At 41.8% G+C, this 16,177-nt stretch overlaps 1 protein-coding gene across 8 annotated transcripts in view; it reads right to left on the bottom strand.

The window, feature by feature from the left end:
* The window catches only part of MRPL42 (mitochondrial ribosomal protein L42), a 60,402-nt gene that overhangs the window by 27,530 nt on the left and 16,695 nt on the right, over positions 1-16,177 (bottom strand). For 2 of the 8 annotated variants that reach the window (XM_024256072.3, XM_054526298.2), the window contains exons 1-2: positions 7,776-7,880; positions 5,970-6,133 (exon numbers count right to left, since the gene is read on the bottom strand). In XM_024256072.3, the coding sequence (XP_024111840.2) occupies positions 5,970-6,039 (70 nt within the window). In that variant the 5' untranslated portion in view covers positions 6,040-6,133; positions 7,776-7,880. 8 annotated transcript variants of the gene reach the window in all.

Raw genomic sequence — 16,177 nt, 5'->3', positions numbered from 1 at the left:
TCCATGAAATCCTTTTTACTCTCCCTGCCCCCAAGGTTCCTCATAGAAGAAAGAGTTGTCTATTTTACATGTCCCATAATCAGTGCTTCATATGACATTGATATACCTTCTCTGTAGTTATTTTTTGTTCTGCATTATTTACATGTATCTGTTTTCCACCTTTGTACACATCTCCTCTCCCCAATAACTGCATATACATATGCTCTAAATCCTTACCCCAAGGCATTAAAAAGTCTCTTAACTAAATTCATTATTTTTTTTGCCCTAGAGAGGTTAAGCTGCCATTAAATCCATGATTATCATAAAAAAGACTATTTGGCAAAATGTGAGCCCCAAAATTCCATTGATACAAGATAAAATACAAAGAATTCAAAACTTAATTTCATCTCTGAAAAGATTAATTCTCAATTATCTGTGCTCATAAACAGGAGCATTCAGTAAGACAAATCATTTATACTATTTTATTATTTTTTTATTTTATTATATTTTTTGAGACAGAGCCTCGCTCTGTCGCCCAGGCTGGAGTGCAGTGGCACGATCTCAGCTCATTGCAACCTCCGCCTCCCAGGTTCAAGCAATTCTCCTACCTCAGCCCCTCGAGTAGCTGAGATTACAGGCGCCCACCATGTCCGGCTAATTTTTGTATTTTTGGTAGAGACAGGGTTTCACCATATTGGCCAGGCTGGTCTTGAACTCCTGACCTTGGGTGATCAGCCCGCCTTGGCCTCCCAAAGTGCTGGGATTACTGGTGTGAGCTCCTGTGCCTGCCCATATTTTATTTTCTTGTTTGACATCACTGGGACCTTCCTAATTATGCATGGATTGGGTTAATATTAAAAGAAGTTTATAAAGCTAGGCACGGTAGTTCACGCCTGTAATCTCAACACTTTGGGAGGCCAACACTGCTCAAGGCCAGGAATTTTGAGACCAGCCTGCGCAACACAGTGAGATATTATCTTTAAAAAATATTTTTAAAAATTAGCTGGGCTTGGTGGCATGCACCTATAATCCCAGCTACTCAGGTGGCTGAAGCTGAAGGATCACTTGAACCTAGGAGGGTGAGGCTGCAATGAACTATGATTGTGCCACTGAATTCTAGCCTGGGCAACAGAGCAAAATCGTTTCCAAAAAAATTAAAACTGGTGGGGTGTGGTGGCTCACTCCTGTAATCTCAGCGCTTTGCGAGGCCAAGGCAGCAGGATCGCTTGATCCAGCAGTTCAAGACCAGCCTGGGCAACATAGCTGGGTCATATAGTGAGACCCCATCTCTATTAAAAAAAAATTAATAATAAAAAATATAAATTAAAAAAATACAATTTTGTATCTCTGAATACAAACCAACTAGATGATATACATTTTCACTGAAAGAAACGTGACTAGGTGGCAGAATTAAGTGTTCTGAAATATGCAGACAAGAAAACTCAAGACAACAATATTTTAGTTAACAAGAAACTCAGTAAAATTTCTACTCTGTGTTTACACAGACATTTGTAGACAAGAAAACTCAAGACAACAATATTTTAGTTAACAAGAAACTCAGTAAAATTTCTACTCTGTGTTTACGCACACATTTGTTTGTGCCCTCATGACACACTTATCACATTCTGCCTCATATTCTGGGCATTCTTAGTGTTGCTAGATGTCTGTTTCACCTACAAGTCTAAATAAGTTCCTTAAGGCCAGGAACTGTACCTTGTTCATTACTGTGTCCCCTATAGTGCCTACACATTAAAAAGTGATTGCCGAACTGCCTCTCAAATGTTTCTGCATAATTGATACTTGAAAAATTCATAAGGACTGGGCATCATGGCTCACGCCTGTAATACCAGAACTTTGGGAGGCTGAGGCAGGTGGATCACTTGAACCCAGGAGTTCAAGACCAGCCTGGGCAACATGGCAAAACTCCATCTCTACAAAGAAATACAAAACATAGGCCAAGCGTAGTGGCTCACGTCTGTAATCCCAGCACTTTGGGAGGCTGAGGTAGGTAGATCACCTGAGGTCAGGAGATCGAGACCAGCCTGACCAACATGGTGAAACCCCGTCTCTACTAAAAATACAAAATTAGCCGGGCATGGTGGTACATGCCTATAATCCCAGCTACTTGGGAGGCTGAGGCAGGAAAATCACTTGAATCTGGGAGGCAGAGGTTGCAGTGGGCCAAGATCATGCCATTGCACTCCAGCCTGGGAAACAAGAGCGAAACTCCATCTCAAAAATAAATAAATAAATAAATAAATAAATAAATAACCAGACATGGTAGTACACATCTGTAGTCTTGCTTACTTGGGAGACTGAGATAGCAGGATCACCTGAGCCCAGGGAGGTCGAAGCTGCAGTGGGCCAAGACTGCACCACTGCACTCCAGCCTGGGCAACAGAGTGAGACTTCACTTCAAAAAAAAAAATAAAGAAACATTCATTACCTGACATTTTACCAATGGAAGTAATTCTGGATATAGAAGTAGCAGAAGCTCTAACTATATAATTAGGACCAATGCCAAAGTTAACAGCAATCAAGCTCAATGTGCCAAAAGAATTTCAATTAACAATAATTTCTGTAATTTATGAGTTATTCTTGTTACATATATATATTTAATTGCATTTTGAAAGAGCTATGAAAGCTAAAAGTTGTCCCATCTTCAAATGCTCAGTATTTTACCTTGCTACAGAAAACGAAGTACAATAGAAAGTATACAGGACAAAGTAAGGTGGGGAGATCTAGATTTTGGTCACAGTTTTAGTTTACCAAATATGTGACCCTGGGTGAACTTATGAGGGCCACAGAACTCAAGTTTCTTTACCTTCATAAAGAGGATAAGGCTACATGGGTTACCAAAATCAAAGCTGTTATAAGGACCAAATGGCTTAACATGCTTTGAAAACTGTAAAGTGTTCTACATTCCCAGGCTGCCTGACCATTTGGGAAATTTTAAAATATTCCTTCTAGAATATAAGGAAGGCTTTTTATTTTTGCTCACTGAACTTTCTTCCTTAATCATGATTTCGCTTTGCCTCCAATCTTACTGTCCTTCCCTTTTTTATTAAACATCAATAATAACAGTAATGAAACTTTCTTTAATTTTAATTTTTTATTTTTGAGACAGGGTCTCACTCTGTCTCCCAGGCTGGAGTGCAATGGCACAATCACAGCCTTGAACTCCTGGGCTCAAGCCATCCTCCTACCTCAGCCTCCTGAGTAAGCTGGCTCCCTCCTGGGACCACAGGCGTGTACCACCTCGCCCAGCTAATTTTTTGTAACTTTTGTAGAAATGAGGTTTCGTCATGTTGCCCAGCCTGGTCTCAAACTTCGGAGCCTGCCTCAGCCTCCCAAAGTGCTGGTATTACAGGTGTGAGCCACCCTGCCCAGCCCTTTACTTTCAATAATAGTAGTAATGGGAACTTTGCAGTATAAGGGACTTTTAGGATATAAGAAGTTAGGTCACTGAGTATTAGGATGACTGATAATGGAATGATTTTCTAGGGTAACCTAATTCTTAGTTAACTAGATATTTTGAGAGTAACTCTAATCCATTCAGATTACTTGAACAAACACTGATATATCTCCTATCATGAATGAGAGGCCCCAGGGACACCAAAATGAATTAGATACAGTACAAACTTAGTGGGAAATCCAGTAGGGAAAAAGATATATAAACAATTTTCAATTATCCAGGGACATATTAATTGGTTTTCTGATGGGCCTGTGTGAGGACTAATTGTTTCAAAACATAGTCTATGTAAAAACTGATTGGATGTGACTTCTCATTAGCCTAGGAGCTGGGTTCCTGCAAGGCAAAGAGGAGTCTAAGAAGTAAGGGTCTTTCTCCCAATTCTCAACAACAAAAATGCTCCTAGATAATCAAAAGCTGATTGTAGTTTTGTTGTAACTTATTTTAGTTTATATCCAAAGTCTCTTAAGCAATCTCCTGTTCTATTTACTGAATTCTAAGTTGATTTTACTTTGAATATATTGTAATAAATGTTTCTATGTTTAGGGCCCTAAAAAATGGGAGAGTGGGGCAAGCAAGGAAGCAGGGATGGAAAGCTTCCTATAAGAGCAGGATTTGGTGGCCGGGTGCGGTGGCTCACGCCTATAATCCCAGCACTCTGGGAGGCTGAGGTGGGCAGATCACTTGAGGTCAGGAGTTTGAGACCAGTTTTGGCCAACATGGTGAAATCCCTCCCCTACTAAAAATACAAAAATTAGGCCAGGCGCAATGGCTCACACCTGTAATCTCAGCACTTCGGGAGGCCAAGGCAGGAGGATCATTCAAGGTTGGGAGTTCGAGACCAGCCTGGCCAACATGGTGAAACTTTACCTCTACTAAAAATACAAATATTAACCAGGCATGGTGGTAGGTGCCTATAATCCCAGCTACTCAGGAGGCTGAGGCAGGAGAATCACTTGAACCTGGGAGGCAGAAGTTGCAGTATGCCAAGATCATGCCTCTGCACTCCAGCCTGAACAATGGAGCAAGGTCCAGTCTCAAAAAATAAAATAAAATAAAATAGAGTAGGATCTGGCAGACTTTTGAGCATTCTATTCAACAAAGGTGTTTACTGAGTAAAATATTTTCCTCGTCTCAAGCATAACAAATTGCCTATTTATTACTTTACTTTTACTCTATTCTTCAAATTAAACATTGGGTACATATGGACACAAAGATGGGAACAATAAACACTGGGGACTCAAAACAGAATGGAGGGATGAAGGGAAGAGTTGAAAAACTACCTATTGGGTACTATGTTCACTATTTGGGTAACGGGTTCAGTTGAAGCCCAAACCTCAGTATATGTAAATATCCACGTAACAAACCTGCACATGTACCCCCGAATCCAAAATAAAAAATAAAAATAAAAAGTTGGCTGACATAGTTAAATATAAAAAGGCAAACCTACTGTAGCCTTCTATACATGTCTACTTTAGAAATGGAAAGCTTCCTATAAGAGCTGTTTATAAGAGCTATAAACTCTGTTTACAGACAGGAAAAGGAAAAAGAAAGCACAGTTGGCTGAGAAAAAAGACTTTAATACTCTATTTACTTATTTGGGTCCATGCTTTGACTGTCAAACATGTATTAACAGGCTTTCGAGAAAATACTAACTATATACAGTTCTTTAGAAAAGAAAGGCAGAAATTACATTTCATTTTTTTAAAATGGCTAGGTACATAGAAAAAACACAATGACAATCCACCAAAATATTAACAATGATTATCTTTGGAAGATGGGACTGTGAATTTACCCTTTATTCGCACATTTTAAGAAATACTAAAAAAGTAATCACACCACCGCACTCCAGCCTGGGCGACAGAGCCAGACTCCGTCAAAAAAAAAAAAAAAAAAGAGAAATACTAAAAAAGTAATACATGTAATCGAACAACAGAAAGTTACCCTTGACCAGTCCCTTACTCCTACCCTCAGTCAAATCCCAAGAGTGGGCTACACAGATAACCACTGTTTGGTCCAGACCTTTTACCTCTGCATTTATGCATATGCACATATGCATATGATGGGTCATCTTTTAAACATATAAATAAGATCATATGATAGATATATATAGATGTGGTTCTGACATGCTTTTTTGTTTCTATTTGGAGATCTTTCCATGTCAGTAACAGCTACATGACAGTCACAGTTAAGATGTACCATAATTTATCCATTCCCCTCCCTGACTCACATGTTTTTTTAGAGATGGGGGTCTTGCTATGTTGCCCAGGCTGGTCTCAAACCCCTGGCCTCAAGCAATCCTCCCACCTCAGCCTCCCAAAATGCTGGGATTACAGGCATGAGACACCACATCTGACCTATCCATTCCCCTTTTGACTGACATTTAGGTTTTCTCCCACTTTCCATTATTGCAAACACTCCTGCAAATTACAGGCATATACAATAACTAAATGCTTTAAATTTTCTATATTCTTAAAAGTTTAAAACTTTTTAAACATTAAAAAAAAATTTCACTTACTTTGGACTGGAAATAAATGTTTCAAGATAGTTCTCTTTGACATCACCCATTTTACTGCAGCTACAGCCATGGTGTTTCAAGATGCTTATCAAGTGGTATGAAAAAAGATGTTTTGAAGATAAACTGCTTTTAAAATCTGCTTCTAAGCATACCAATTTCTACTCCTGCTGAAGAGATAAAAGAAAAATCAGTGCTACCTATGGTAAATTTAAGTTATATTAAACACCACAAGAACAAGGTAAGAATCACTGCCTAGAAGTCAACTGAAGCAATGCTTTTAAACAACTTGGCAATTCCACATGATTTAACAACAGGACGAAGAGCAACATGGACAGAATATAAGATCAGAACCACTGGAACTATGTCCATTACTATTTATCTTAAATGCAAACTTCTCTGCAGGACCCAGTGCAGCTCCTTCCACTTAATGAATACTCAGTAAATGTGTAACTACTCTTGAAACAGTCACTCACAAATGGTACACAGAGTACTCATTCTCATAATGCTAGTGTGTCTGTGTACAACCTCCAAGGTTCCATACACAAGATACTACATCACTTACAGTACTATCCTGTTTCTGATTAAATATTTGTCTGCCCTGAGCCATTAATAATAATAATAATAATAATAATAATAATAAAGAATATCAAACAAGGCCTATCCTTAGGCTATTCCTCAATTGGAGGAACTCATAAATGCCCTCAAGTCCCAGATAAAATTTCACTATCTTATATGTGTATAAGGTTTTTAACTTTCCAAGGTACTTTCACCACCATTTCATTTTGCTCTCGTATTAATCATGTGAGGTATCTTTATTCTGATTCACGAAGAAACTAAAGTACAAAATTTAAACGTCTTGTTTCCAAGGACTTTAGAGTCAGTCACTGCCAAACTGGGAAACTCTAAACAAGTCATTAACTAAAGGATCCTGTTTCTCCAATGACAAAATGGGGAAAACCACAATCTTCATGGCCTGTTGTGAATAAATGACAAATAACCATTGTTAAACCTTGTTTTTAATAGTCTTCAATGAGTATCCGTGCCCTTCCCCCAATAGTGATAAAAGAGAATTAGGACACAGGCCCTCTTATTTGCTAGTCTAAACCACTCACACTGATACCTTGCACTGCCAGTACATTAACACCGTTAACCCTGAGCTCATAGGTGTGCTTTTTAGTTTACAACCCACTTTCATATACAATATGTGCTCTGACTTTCACAAGTCTGTGAAGCAGGCATCTCCATTTCAGATGAAGAACAAAGGCTCAGGGAGGTCAATCGATTACTTGCTCAGTATGTCGCTGCTTAATACATGCGTGGGACGTAAACCCATGACCTCTGACCACGAATAAAACATCTTGGGGGAAATTAGGTCCCCTCTGTCCGAAGCCCAGAGGCAAGCACACCCTGCTGGGAGTCAGATTATTCACCCCAGGAAGATCATTTCGGAGGTCAAGTCCCGTAGCCCGGAATTCAACCCCAAAACAAAAGCTACAGAGCCTCTGAGGGTCAGAGGTTTGAGGAGCAGGCTACCAGGAGCACCGGAACTCTTCGACCTAAAGGAGTCCCTAGAGCCACAAGCTGCATCACCTCCCCACGGGCGTCCGCCAGGGAACAAAGGGGGCGCTATAAGAAGCGCGCAGCCACATGCCGGCCCTTCTGCAGGAAGGACAAAGGCTGGGGATGCAGGCAACCTCGCCCTGCCGGGAACGACAGGCGGGAGACCTCGACAACTGCCGACAAACACTGTGAGACTGCCCAGTTTCGAGGGAGTCCTCGACAGGAGGAGTAGAGGGAAGGGGTTACCTTGACGGCTTCTCACCACGGGCCCGCCATCTTGTTTCAATCCTGGTCCCACGAAACAGCGCTGCGCGCGTCCTCCCGGCCCGCGGGGCATTCTGGGAAAAGTAGTCTCCGCGGGAAAGCGGCCCGGGTGCAGAGAGAAAGCGGGGATCGTTGCTACGGACTCTTGCCTTTAGTTGCGGAAGCGTGGCCGCAATGTTACTAAGGTACCCAGAAAAACAAAATCACTGCCCCAAACACATACCCTTAGAAAGTAACAAGCTTTTTTTTTTTTTCTTTCTTTTTTTTGCAGCCTCTACCTCCTGGGCCCAAGAGAGCCTCCCACCTCAGCCTCCTGAGTAGCTGGTACTACAGGCGCACACCACCACACCCAGCTAATTTTTTATATTTTTGTAGAGATGGGGTCTCGCTATGTTGCCCAGGCTTGACTCAAGCAATCCTCCCGCCTCAGCCTCCCAAAGTGCTGGAATTACAGGCATGAGCCACCATGCAAACCTACAAGTACTTTTTAAAAAAATTATGTTAATATTCAGAGAAATCATAGATTGCTCTTTAGTAGATGAGTTAAAGTTTCCCAGGAGAAGAGACATTCCAGAGAAGCCCTGAAATGTGGCGGCTAGGATTTGGACGTTTGAAATCAGAACCTGAAGAGGCCCTGCACTCGGAAAACCTGGCGCTGTGCCCTCAGAACTGTGCTGGCTACCTATTATGGGAGGAAGTAAATATGCAGAATCTTGGACCTCGCTTTCCATCTTAGTAGGAAGGAAAGACTCCTGGGCCTTTGCACTCTCTGTTCCCATTGCCAACAATGTGCTTCTGTCACCTCTTCTCATGACTTTACAGGTCTTTCTCAAATATCATCTTAGAAAGGACCACACCATTAAAATAGCCTCACCCACCTTTATTCCATGCCCCCCTTTATTTTCCTTCAGAGCATTTACCATTACCTGACTTTATATTGATTATTTGTTTGCTCGTTTAATGTCTCTTTTTTTTTTTTTTTTTTTTTGAGACGGAGTCTCGCTCTGTCGTCCAGGCTAGAGTGCAGTGGCATGATCTCGGCTCACTGCAACCTCCGCCTCCCAGCTTCAAGCGATTCTCCTGCCTCAGCCTCCTAATTAGCTGGGATTACAGGTGCCCACCACCACGCCCAGCTAATTTTTGTATTTTTAGTAGAGATGAGGTTTCGCCATGTTTGCCAGGCTGATCTCGAACTCCTTACCTCAGATGATCTGCCCACCTCAGCCTCTCAAAGGGCTAGGATTACAGGCGTGAGCCACCACACCCAGCCTCGTTTAATGTCTCTTATGCTGGATAATGTAAGCTCCGTGAAGGCAGAGACATATGTCTATCTTGTTCTTTACTGTGTGCAAACCCAGCATCTCAGACTGTGCTTGGTCTCATTATAGGTCTCCAGTAAGTGTTTGCTGAATGAATGAAAAGACTAGATAACGCTGCAAGTATCCGAGACAGTAGATGATTGGCTGGTAAAGCAGAAGCGGTCGCCTGGGAATTCCCTTCTCCCATGATTTGCAAAATTTTGCTTTTGTATATTTTTCTAAGAAAGAATCTATAGCTTTTATTATGTATTCCAGGGAATTGATAAACCCCTCAACAAGTTAAGAACCATATTCCTGAAGTGACTAGTATTGAAAGTAAGTGAACACAGATCACATAGAAAAGAAAACTAAATATGGGCTGTGTAGTGTGTCTCCTCATTTCCCACAGAATATCAGGAGGCTAATCTTTGCTCTTATAGAACCCCACAGAGGGCCCATCTGTGTCATTTCCAGTCGTGTCCATCCTCCAAAGCCACCCATGATGTCTTTCTGGACTATGCAATAGGAAGGGACAGAGAGGAGAAACAGATTTGAATGAGCAGTCAACTGGACTGGTTGAACATTCCCTGCGTAAAGTGTAAGAAGAATGGATCACAGATAATTCCAGATGGCAAGTCTTGATGGCTGTGAGCAGAGTGGGACCAGCCCCCAACAGGGCGACTCACTAAGTGGGACCATTCCCCAACAGGGCGACTCACTTAGTGGGACCAGGGAAGGTCTCACAAAGCTGAGACCAGAAAAGAAACCAACATTTTTGGGGGAAGAGAGGGGAGAGACAGGTTTAGGCTGAGTGAGGGAACAACTTACACAAAAGCTTTAATGTGGTGGAAATAGCTTACCATATACTGGAGTAGGGTGGACGGTGCAGAGGAGAGCGGCAGGAGATGAGGAGAGTCGGAGCCAGGTCATGTTGGGCTTCATAAGCCTTGGAGGGGTTAACATGGAGTTAGGACACAGGACATATGTAGAGATTAAATAGAGTAGGTGGTGCTGTGTGCCTGTAGTCCTAGCTACCCTGGGAGTGGGAGGCTGAAGTGGGAGGATTGCTTGAGCCCAGGAGGTCAAGGCGGCAGTGAGCTATGATCGTGCCGTGCACTCCAGCCTGGGTGACAGAGTGAGCCCTGTCTCTTGAGATTTTTACACAAAAGAAGTGACATAATTTGATTTCTATTTTTAAAAGGTTACTCTGGCTGCCCTGGGAGGAGTGGTTTGGAGAGTGGCAAGACCGCAGGCAAGTCTAGCAAGGAAGCTACTGCAGTACTGCAGTCAAGAAATCATGTGATGGAGGGTGGTGGCAGTGGAGATGGAGAGACAGGAAGAGTCCAGATGTATTTTGAAATTGGAAGTGATGACTTAACTTGCTGATGGATTGATTGAGAGGGAGGAAGATACTTCAGGTGATGCTTTGATGACTAGTTGACAGTGGCGCCCTTCATAAGACAAGGAAGACTGAAAGAGGAACAGGTTTGGGGAGTCTGATGACGGTGGAAATGCATACTTCCGTTTGGGAGTTGTTGAGTTTGAGATGGCTCTGAGACACTCCAGTGGAGATACAGAACAAGGCAGCAGCCTGGGCAATATAGTGAGTGAGGCCTTGTCTCTACAAAAAATAAACAAAACTAGTCAGGTTGATGGTGTGCACCTGTGATCCCAGCTACTAAGGAGGCTGAGGTAGGAGGATCATTTGAGCCCTGGAGGTTGAGGCTGCAGTGAGCTATGGTCATGCCACTGCACTCCAGCCTGAGTAACAGAGTGAGACCCCCATCTTCAAAAAAACAAAAAACAAAAGGCAGGTACTTGAAGAGGTGTGTTTGGAGAGTAGAGGTTGGACTAGGTATCGAAAAAAAAGATAAAGGGCCTGGAAGCTTGCCCCAGGGAATTCCAAGGCTTAGAAATCAGGTGGAGGAGGATAACCTTAAGCAAGGGCCTCCCAGGAGTGGCAGTGAGAAAGGTAGAAGGAAAACAAATACGATGATGTAAGAGTAGTTAAGAGAGGCCATGTCACAAAGTGCTCCTAACTTAAGAGGTCAGTGCTAGCAACTTAAAAAGTATAATTTCCAAAAATACAAACTGAAATACCAGCAAATAACTTATATTGGCCTACATAAAAGTGCTTTATTTTATTTTATTTATTTATTTTTTTAAGACGGAGTCTTGCTCTGTCACCCAGGCTGAAGTACAGTGACGTGACCTCGGCTCACTGCAACCTCCACCTCTTGGGTACAAGGGATTCTCCTGCCTCAGCCTCCTGAGTAGCTGGGATTACAGGTGCCCACCACAATGCGCAGCTAATTTTTGTATTTTTAGTAGAGACAGAGTTTCACCATGTTGGCCAGACTGGTCTCGAGCTCCTGACCTCAAGTGATTCGCCCACCTCAAGTGATCCGCACACTTCAACCTCCCAAAGTGCTGGGATTATAGGCATGAGCCACTGTGCTCAGCTACAAATGCTTTAAATTCATGCTAGTAGAATGACAAACAGACAAAATTCTAGAACTTTGGAATTGGCATCAAATGGCTTCCATTTAAAAGAGGATTGCCTTTTCTTCTGTAACTTCCCAGAAAAAAAAAGTCATTCTTTGTATCAATCAGAGAGCAAAGACTCCAGAGCAATCTTAAGACCAAACTATTAGGAATGATCTTTCTGGTAGGGCACGGTGGCTCACGCCTGTAATCCCAACACTTTGGGAGGCCTAAGGCAGGCGGATCATGAGATCAGGAGTTCCAGACCAGCCTGACCAACATGGTGAAACCCCGTCTCTACTAAAAAATACAAAAATTAGCTGGGCGTGGTGGCACACGCCTGTAATTCCAGCTACTCAGTAGGCTGAGGCAGGAGAATCATTTGTACCCGGGAGGCGGAGGTTGCAGTGAACCGAGATCACACCACTGCACTCCAGCCTGGGTGACAGAGTGAAACTCTGTCTCAAAAAAAAAAAAAAAGGAATGATCTTTCTAAACACTTAAACAATTATTGTTACTGTCATTTTACAAACAGAAGTAACAGAGGCACAGAGAGGTTAACAACTTGTTCAAAGTCACACAAGTTATTGTGCTTTGAACCCAGGAACTACTATTACCAGTGCTCGTGAACTTAACCACTGTGCTAGACTGAGCCATGCTTATTTCAAAATACAAAATATAGATTAGACTAGGTGCTGTGGAGTGCACCTGTAATCCCAGCTACTCAAGAGACTGAGCGAGGAGGACTGACTGAGCCAATGAGTTCAAAACCAGCCTGAGCAACACAGCAAGATCCCATCTCAACAACAAATAAAACAGATTTTTAAAAAAATGAATGCAGATTTTAAAAACAAAACCCAAGAGATAATCACTGCTAACATTTTGATATATAACTTTTCACTTTACATTTCTTTACTTTTTTTTCTTTGAGACAGGGTCTTGCTATAGTGCCCAGGTTGGTCTCAAACGCCCGGCCTCAGGCAATCCTTCTGCCTTATCCTCCTGGGTAATTGGGATTACAGCCTTGAGCCACAGCACCCGGCTCCCTTCTTTTATCTATATTATGATAATAGCTAACATTTATTGAGCACATTATGTGTACTATTCTAAAGTTCTATGGCAAGTAAATGGTGGAGCTGAGATAGGAACTAGATAGCCTGATTCTCCTTCAATCTCCCTTTCTTTCACACAAATACATTATTTTTAGGTTTTCTCCTATTACTGTTAATATACATATACAAATAAATATACATATACACGTATGCACATATTTTTTCCTATGAACACCCTAAATATTGTCAGTGTAGAACCACAAGCCTCCTAGAGATCATCAGGACTTAAAGGATTATTTCGATTATTAAAGATCTTTACATTGGGTATGGTGGCTTCTGCCTGTAATCCCAGCACTATCAGAGGCCAAGGGAGGAGGATCTCTTGAGCCCAGGAGTTTAAGACCAGCCTGGGCCACATAGTGAGACCCCATCTGTACAAAAAATTTTAAATTTTGTTTTTTAAAAATGAAGTCTGGGGCCAGGTGCAGTGGCTCACGCCTGTAATCCCAGCACTTTGGGAGGCCAAGGCAGGCAGATCATGAGGTCAGGAGTTCAAGACCAGCCTGGCCAACATGGTGAAACCCCATCTCTACTAAAAATACAAAATTAGCTGGGCGTGGTGGCGGGTGCATGTAATCCCAGCTACTCGGGAGGCTGAGGCAGGAGAATCATTTGAAGCCGGGAGGCGGAGGTTGCAGTGAGCTGAGACTGTGCCATTGCACTCCAGCCTGGGCGACAGGGTGAGACTCCATCTCAAAAAAAAAAAAAAAAATGAAGTCTGGGCATGGTGGCTCACACCTGTAATCCCAGCACTTTGGGAGGCCAAGGCAGGAGAATTACTTGAGCCCAGGAGTTTGAGACCAGCCTGGGTGACATAGTGAGGCCCTTGTTTCTACAAAAAATAAAAAAATTCGCCAGGTATGATGGCATATGCCTCTAGTCCCACCTACTCAGGAGGCTGACGTGGGAGGATCACTTGAGCCCAGAAGGTTGAGGCTGCGATGAGTCATGGTTGTGCCACTGCACTCCAGTTTGGGTGACATAGCAAGACCCTGTCTCAAAAAAAAAAAAAAAAGAAAGAGAGAGAAATCCTTACAATATAGCTTTCATCTTTTTTTCTGAGATGGGATCTTGTTGTTTTGCTCAGCCAGGACTCAAACTCCTGGGCTCAAGCGATTCTCCTTCCTCAGCCTCTCAAGATGATATTTTTCATTTTAAAGTTAATTCATTATTAGGTGTTTTCCTGCAACTCCTAGATTTTTAATTTATTCTAATTCATTTACTTATCTAATAAATATTTATTGAGGACCTATTATATGTACCAGACACCAGAGCAGCAGTTTGTCTTCACAGATTATATCGTCAGAGGGTGACAGATACTAAATATATACTATGGGATTAATTATTGTATGACAGTTTTGTTGAGTGTCTCAGAGGAAACGGATGTCAATGGAGCACATACCAGGAACATCTGACTAGTGTACTCAGGACAGGAAAGGCTTTCCTGAGGAAGTGAATTTAAGCAGAAATGTGAAGGAAGAATAGAAGTTAGGTAGAGGAAGAGGGCCAGAGGGAACAGCCGGTGTGAAGGCGCTAAAATAGGAAGTAGTATGATTCTTTTAAGAAACAAAAGAGACGGTGTAGTAGTTCAGCCTATAATCCCAGCAACTGGTGCTGGGGTGGGGGCATAGTGAGGCAGGAGGATTGCTTGAAGCCAAGAGTTCAAGACCAGCCTGAGAAGCATAGCAAGACCCTGTCTCTAAATAAATAAATAAATGAGGCCTGTGTGACTAGAATATAGGGTGCTAGCAAAAGCAATGAGGCTAATGGCAAAGGCAGATTTATTTTAATGTTATTCCTGACAGCCAAAAACTGGCTGGTTCAAGTGCAGCGGTGTTTACAACTCATTGATCATAACCAGTTACAGATTTCTTTGTTCCATCTCCACTCCCGCTGCTTCAGTTGACTGGCCTAAAAAAATAATTAACAAATAAACCTTTCTAGGAGACCACATTATTTCAAACTTAACCAAAAATCAAGACCCTGTTTTTCTAGTAAGCACTAAGTGTTCTTTTTAAGAAGTGTTTGCTTTGCCTTGTTAAGATAAATGTTATACCTTAAATCATAGGAATAAATGTCCCCACCAGAAACTGAGAAATCTATAGCAGAAACTGCAAGCTATCCCCTAACAGATGTTTCTGCTCTTCCTCTGTATTAACAGAACCCCTAATTCAGGGGTATATGGTTACTCACAATTATAAAATTCACACTTTTTTTTTTTTTTTTTACAAAAAATTAGCCTGGCATGGTGGCATGTGCCTGTAATCCCAGCTACTCAGGAGGCTGTGGCACGAGAACCACCTGAACCTGCGAGGCAGAGGTTGCAGTGAGCCAAGATTGTGCCACTGCACTCCAGCCCAGATGACAGACTGAGAGCCTGTCTCAAAAAAACAAAAAAACAAAAAAATTACATTTTTCAGCTTCTTTTGCAATCCTAGTTGTGGTCATGTGACTTCCTTAAAGCCAACTGGTATGCACCTTTTGCTCCCTACTTCATCCTTCCTCTTGGAATGTGGATTTAATGATCATTATTGTAGAATCCCAGGATGGCCTTGACCTTGGAATGATGGAGCAGTCAGCTGGAAAGAGTCTGGATTTTTGATGGCTTTGTAGACAAGGTTCCTGAGACTTCCTACTACAGATTTTTACAAAAGAGAGAAGTAAACTTTTATCTTGTTTAATCCGCTGTTATAGTAATTGCAGTTTTTGTCACTTACAGTAATGGCAAAAGTTAGTGCAAAAGTAATTGCACCAATTTTTGCCAGACACCAGAGCAGCAGTCTTCACAGATTATATAGTCAGATCGTGACAGATATTAAATATATAATGATGGGATTAATTATTTTATGACAATTATGTTAAGTGTCTCAGAGGAAAGGGAAGTCATGGAGCACATACCAGGAACATCTGACTAGTGTACTCAGGACAGGAAAGGCTTTCCTGAGGAAGTGAATTTAATTTGCCATATAATCTGTGAAGACAAACTGCTGCTCTGTTAGTAAAAGACAAAGTGTTAGGCTGCTGCGCAACAACCTAATACTTTGTCTTTTACTAACAGTGGAAACTAATCCTATCTGAAATGACAGAATCAAATAATTCAAATCAGAAATAATTCAAGAAAAATATCTACAAAGGATTAGTATTGATAAAAATATAAGGTCCTCTATTCTACTGAGTACAATACAGATCACAAGTTATAAACTACTTTTCCTTCAAAAGTTTTCTTAGGACCATTCAAGATGAGTTTTACACTTAATATCATCTCTATCCTTAAGATCTTAAAGGGCTCCCCATGTGTAGGATCATCTTATTTCTTTTTTTAAATAGAAATTTATTTTATTTATTTGTTTATTTTCATTTTTGAGACAGGGTCCTGTGCTGTCACCCAGGGTGGAATGCATTGGTACGATCTCAGCTCACTGCAACCTCTGCTTCCCAGGCTGAAGCAATCCTCCCACCTCAGCCTCCCTGGTGGCTAGAACTACAGGCA

This window comes from Pongo abelii, chromosome 10, assembly GCF_028885655.2.
Source record: "Pongo abelii isolate AG06213 chromosome 10, NHGRI_mPonAbe1-v2.0_pri, whole genome shotgun sequence".
In the NCBI taxonomy this organism is placed as follows: domain Eukaryota; kingdom Metazoa; phylum Chordata; class Mammalia; order Primates; family Hominidae; genus Pongo; species Pongo abelii.
The sequence above is the reverse complement of the archived record's forward strand: the minus strand, read 5'-3'. Positions and strand labels throughout refer to the sequence as shown.